Source organism: Patella vulgata, chromosome 3 (genome assembly GCF_932274485.2).
Source record: "Patella vulgata chromosome 3, xgPatVulg1.2, whole genome shotgun sequence".
Taxonomy (NCBI): domain Eukaryota; kingdom Metazoa; phylum Mollusca; class Gastropoda; family Patellidae; genus Patella; species Patella vulgata.
This window is the reverse complement of record NC_065881.2, coordinates 82166187-82172884: the sequence shown is the minus strand read 5'-3', so window position 1 is coordinate 82172884 and position 6698 is coordinate 82166187. Positions and strand designations below refer to the sequence as shown.

The following is a 6698-nucleotide window of genomic DNA, read 5'->3' as shown; positions in this document are numbered from 1 at the left end:
ATTGTTTTATTGAGACTACTCTTATAGTTTTGAGCTATGGCCCAATTGCAATCTGATTAAAATACAGATCTATATTTCATTTCGTTTTTTTTATACTTTCGATGGCCTACACAACATGAAGATCTGGCTGGTTGTGGCGATAGGTCACGTCTGGGGTCAAACCAACCAGCGTTGATGTTACTAGTGGATTACCCACAGTTCCGTGCAAAACACGCCTAAAGTTCGTCGTTACAGACCGTTTCGTTGGCTGATACCTGACACCATTCAGAACACATCAATGATAACAACTCTTACAGATCCCAGTCTAGTAAAGACAAGTAAAAACGAAATTTTGAGCTATAAAAACGAAACGAAATAGGATCTGTGTTTTAATGAGATTGGCCCAATTGAATTTAGAAAAAAAAGACAACGAGAAATTAATTATGGCGTTCTATCTGCACCCTGACCCACGCACACCTTCATATCTCTGTACCCGTCACTTCTACTTCACAGAGCTGTAAATATTCGGTAGGTTTTGTAATCCGAACCCATCGACCAATAGCTACTCTATCACATTCAAAGGTTCTGATTGTACAACCAAATACCCCAGGTATAAATTTACACAAGGTAAATTCTGTTAATACTGATGGCGTGCTGTTATAGACTAAGATACTCGTGTCTGACAATCGGTGTCCAACGACTGAAAATAGAAGTAGATTATTTCAAAAACAAAAGTAGATGGTCATTCATAAGTGTTTAATATAATTCGACTTCTTTGATATTGAGGTCGATTGAATTAAATTTAATCTGTTGCTTCTTCTTGTTGGGTGGGTTTCTGTCTATATTTATAATTTTAGAGCCAGTTCTGTCATATTTTCATAGATGACTTAATCCAATCTGGGGGGGGGGGGGAGATTGCCTAATGGTTAGTCCGTGTGCGTTATGTCATAAGGTCTGTCATTGACTCAGATGGTGTGGTTTCGATTCGCCGACTTTACGTGACAAGAAGTAAGGTCGCCTGTTCAACCTCGTGGGTTTTCTCCGGGTCTTCCGGATTCCTCCCACTGCTAAAGACCCCTACGCGGAAACAAATTATTGAAATAAAATTGAACCATATTTTAGTCCCGAAATAACCTAGTTTGTGTCGAGTGGACGTTAAACCCCATTTACCCCTCTCTCTCGTGATCCAATCCACACGTCCTGTCGACCCAATTGAATGCTCTATTTTGCTAGAGATGAAATATACATCTGGTAATGAGTTTTCTACCTCATTGAAAATCGTCGATTAAAAGAATAAATCCATTAGTTGCCCATTGAAGGCGCACATTGTGATCAAATACAGGGGCTTAAATAGGAGGGTATGTGCGTATGCGTGTGTGGGTAGTGGAAGGGGGAGGGAGAGGGGGGTACATCGGTCTCAAAATAAGTAGACACTGCAGTCGGTCTCAAAATTAGGAAATGAAATGAAATGGGGTTTAACGTCCTACTTTTCTGCTCCTAAACTGGGCCAAACAGGACGGGCATACACCATACGGTGTGCTATGAAGGAAATTTTGCCCGGGCAGCGGCGCTACGACCTACTCTTATATCGAATTCCAACCGGCGAGGGGTCTTTTACGTGCACGCCAATATGTAAAGGGACCTCCGTTTTTCCTCCCATCCGAACGACTAGACAGCTGTCCTTGTCAGACCCTCCGTCCTGCATAACTGAGAAGGGGAAACCGCGTCGGAAAATCTGGATGAACTTTATCGACCAATGCAGGGATCGAACACCCGACATCCATACTAGCGACCCAGCGTCTTACCCACTTAGCCACCGTGATCCCCTCAAAATTATACATCGGCGACTAAATGAATAAATGAGGTAAACAAGCAATGCCAAAATAGAGGAGAAAAAAGCAAAATGAATATATAGAGGATATTAAAAATTTGTCGTTTTAGAGTGAATAACATATTTTATTTCATCGAGAAGCAAGAAAACTTATATTTTCACGAATGCGTAGCATGAGTGAAAATATAAACGTTTTCTTGCTTAGAGATGAAATAAAATATGTTATTCACGACAAAACGACAAATGTTCTATTTATTTTATGATTTTACAATCAATTTAAGGTAAAAACAACATGGACTACTGCTAGCCAGTGAAATAACACTTTTATTTCACTGATAAAACGCGGTATTCCACTACTGTGTATACGTATGATTGTTTTGATTGGACATCTCCATACGTGCCAGTTTTTTTTTAAAGCTCAAATTAGTCAAAACTGTTATACGTTCAGTAATGAAACAGGGGGGCCTCATGACGTTTGCGTGTGAACGTGATCGACAGACGCGATCGATCTTGACAAAATAGCCAAACACATGCTGCCAACTCTTGAATTATTCCAAGAAAACTGGATTTTGGCATTGCTTGTTTATCATTAATTTGGTTGCGCAGAAAAAATGAGCTTGGCCTGGGAGTGTTACTCAGATTCTTTCCAAGCGTCTTAACATAAAGAAAAGAAAATCCAAAGTTTTGCTGTAAAAGAGAAATGGATACAACCCCCCCCCCCCCCCGGCAGAGCCAGAACTATAATATTTACCTGGCTTATCGACGAATCTGTTAGCAATGGTAACACTGGTAATGTTATATGTAGATTGTAAATCAACTTGCCACCAGGGATTAAGGTCATTGGCATCAGTATGCTGGCAGTAGTTAATAGTTGGTATATTACCGTCATTAGCAAACCCAGCGACTTGTTCTTTGAACTGTGAACTATGCATAGATGGTTTATTAAGAGCAACGTTAGGTCCATCTTAAAAAGAAATGACATTCAACGTACAAAATATATTTAATATGGGAGATAAAATAAGATATATATAAATATTCACTGACATTCAACGTACAAAATATATTTAATATGGGAGATAAAATAAGATATATATAAATATTCACTGACATTCAACGTACAAAATATATTTAATATTGGGGATAAAATAAGGTATATATATATATATATTACTTTGTCTGTTACTTTTAGCTGACAAATCAAGCTTAACAGCGTCGCATTTGTAATGTAGGTCTCAGAAGTGTAATGGCAATAAATAAATTAATACCAAGTTAAAAGTCATATTGTTAGAAATGAAATGTAATGAAATGAAATTGAGTTTAACATCCTACTTTTCTGCTCCGACTTGGCTAATGAAGAAGGGCATACGCCATACAGTGTGCTACGAATACATTATACATTTTGCCCAGACAACGGGATCTTTTACGTGCACGCCAATGTTTACATGTGACCTCGGTGGGGGGCGGGGTGGGGGCTGAAAATGAACTGTGTTCACCCTTTTCGAATGCTTCGAAATCTAATTTGACAAACAATGTCGGAAAAAGGGAAATGAAATGAAATGGGGTTTAACATTCCACTGTTCTGCTCCTAAACTCGGAAAAGGGGACTTGGGGGAAAGTATACAAGAGCATAAACTTTATAACTTCTTTCGGGATATATAAGTACTATCTAATAGTACCCTTGGTTAATATATAAATCAGTATTAAAAATATCGTTTATTGGAAGCGGTTTATGGAGATACAAAACTGTTACCTGTTACCTGTTTATATGGTAATATTGTTCACTGTTACCTGAGATATACATACTATAAAACTGTTATCATGAGGCGAGTTATGTACATAGAATATAATGATATTACCTGGTTGTTGTTTACATCTGATAGACGGGGATCCACAGCTATTAAAATCATTATCTCCCGCTGGAAGAAAAAAATATAATGTGTTAATCTAGTGTGCTATAATAACAAATTCGAACTTAACTGTCATTATGGTGTCGCGGTGATATAAGTATGTATTTTAAGTTTCATCAAAATCGGATAAAAATTGTGACCTCTAGAGGGTCCACAATCTTGGTATTATATACTTTCACACTATTTGCGTACAACGATCGGCCATTTTGTCTGGCAATGTCGGTCCGATTTTCACGAAATTCGAACCCATCCATTGCAAGACTATTGGTGTTACATACTTTTACACTAGTCGCCTACGAGGTGCGGCCATTCTGTCAGGCAATGTCGGTCATATTTTCGTGGAATTCAAACTCAACCATTATTAGGGTGTAACTGTGATATATTAGAACAGTTTTTTTTTAAAAATCGGATCAAGGGCTGTTCTAAAATATGTAGTAGCGGAGAGAGTATGTGTCACACGTTGGATGTGGGGAGTTTTTGTTTATTTGTAATTTCCACATCTGGCCAGAGACTCATGTCACTGCATGTGCTACATATTTAATTTAGTAACTGTGTCGAGATTCGCCCGTCAAAGGAATCTACATATTTGTTTTGGTTGCCGGGACTCAGGATAGACCTTTAAGGGAAAGAAGCAGTCACATCGTTACATAATATATGATTTGGTGGCGTAACTCAGTTTCGACATTTGGAGTAACCAGCAACTGTGCAAGAAGAAAACCCATAGAACCAGTACGCAAAAGAAATCTGGTGGAAAAAATTTGGAGGAAAGGAAATCTGGTGGAGAAAAAGAAATAGTGGAAATATTCGCCAAAATAGGTAAATACATTTTTTTCTGAAAAATTAAACACGTAAAGTTGTTTAACAGATCAAATAATATTAATGTAAGAATAAAATCAGATTAAAAGTTAAATGTTTCAAATTTAACTCTCGGGATTTCTAGATTTGTGCAAAATTTTCAATTCAAATATTTCTTCCTGTCCCCAGCAAGGAGATTTAGGTCCTGAACCCAAAGTGCATCAATGATACTTACACAAAACTCCATAAACTTCAACTTCACAGAGTGTCAGGAAATTCGATTTCTGGATAGAAATTTTCAAGAATCGTCCAGCTACGTTTTCATTACATCGGATTATATTCTTTCCTTTATTGAACTTCACTACAGATGCACAGCAGTTGGGCACAGTTTCGTTGTCAACATCCGGGTTAGTTTGAAATAGTTCATAATTAACATCATGGAGTCTTTCAGCTGTAAATTATTATACATTATCTTAAGTCAATTCATTCTTTGATACCGTGATAGCGCAACGTTAAAGGTTTATTAATTATCTAGGATTTAAATAAAGGGGTAGTCGTTTTTGTTATGCTATAGTTTATATAAAATAATAAAAAAATGAATATATTGAAAATTTCAAAAGCAATCTTTGATAATGTGATAACAGATAACCCTGCGTTTTATTAATTGTGTAGGATTTAAATAAAGAGCTAGTCGTTCTTGTTAAAGTAGTTTAAAACAAGTAATATTATATTGAAAATTTCATTCAAATAACTTTATTGAAAGTGTTTTAATATGTAGCGTACATTGTTTATTATCCTAGCAGTACTCATGTTCCTGAAGCAACGGCCGCGAGTTTTACAACATCTAGTCGTTGCTTCAATACTCAACAATTCCCGAATTTTTGCGCTCGTTGTGTTTACACGTGACTAATTAGCATTGTCCAATCAGAGGTCGTGGCACATAACACACTGTAAACAAATATGGCGGCCTCCATAGAAAAAGCAATAGAAAAGTTTACAGCCTTTGTTGATCAACCATGATTTCCAACATCCTTGACATTGATCGAACCTTGAACTTTGCAACTCGATTGTCACATGTAGACATTTTAGCTAAAAGCGCGAGACTTGATCATCGTAACCATATTTTTAACGAAGGAATCTAATAGGATCACAAGCTGGACTTATACCCAATCGAAATTAGTGCTAAAAAATGCGGGGTATTACGTGAAGGGCTTGATAAGATGTACGTAGTTAAGGCGAGATCGAGCCTTCTATTGAAGATGAGCAGTACTTGACAATCGCGGCTGAGTCTAGATTATCTATTTTTAAATTAAATTATTAAAAAGCGACGTGTTTAAATCCATTTAAATCTCGGTCATCCGATATGCTAGAGGGTCTAAATAATCCTTTATATACTCTTAGGGGATAGGGGATATTGAAATTCAAATACCTATATGCAGGTTGTTATATGATAAATAGTCATGGACACTTGGCATGCTTTGAGAGTATGTTCACAGATGAAGAACTTACCACCCCAACAGAACCACTGAGCTGCACATGCGACACGCAATAGCGCCATACACGTGGGAGGGGTTCATTGTCAAATTTGATACTTCAAGGAAGGCTTAATGAAAACTGCTGCGTGATGGTTTATCCTATCCATGTTTGCTTTCCTATCGGTTCTTGCATAAAATTTACTGTTTAGCGTATCTTTGTTTTATTGTGTTACGTTTAATTTGATCGGGAGGTGTTGTTCGTGTTCGTCGACGTCAACGGACAACACTGCAAGAATTGGCCGTGGCACTGCAAGAGGGGTGGGTCAGATTGCTCCAAATCGTGATTGAACGGTTGATTAGGATCCTGCCACGACGAATTGCTGAATGTATGTGGATTGGTGGAGCAATTACTCATTACTAAGACAAAAATCAAAAACGTCCATTTTCACTTTTGACAGTGTATATCTTTGCCGCCCATATGGATTGTTTATGTTTATGTGTAGGCAATAGGCCTGTTATCAGTTATCACCATATACTGGTTACCTCTAATTAAAAACAGCAGTGCAGAACTCCGCAGTTTTGTATTGTTTCTGAATATTCCCTACTTTTGTGAAGCCAAGCGAATTATTGAAATAAAATTGAACCATTTGCTAGTCCCGAAATGAAATAGTTTGTGTCGAGTGGACGTAAAACCCCATTTCTTTCTCATTT

General features: G+C 37.4%; 1 protein-coding gene across 1 annotated transcript; it reads right to left on the bottom strand.

The window, feature by feature from the left end:
• Positions 1-458: 458 nt before the first annotated feature.
• Positions 459-2742, bottom strand: LOC126815077 (fucolectin-1-like). The gene is made up of 2 exons (XM_050540611.2): positions 2562-2742; positions 459-679 (listed from the first exon to the last, which is right to left on the bottom strand). The coding sequence occupies exons 1-2, from the start codon at positions 2740-2742 to the stop codon at positions 459-461; spliced, it is 402 nt and encodes a 133-aa protein (XP_050396568.2).
• Between the last annotated feature and the right edge of the window lie 3956 nt (positions 2743-6698).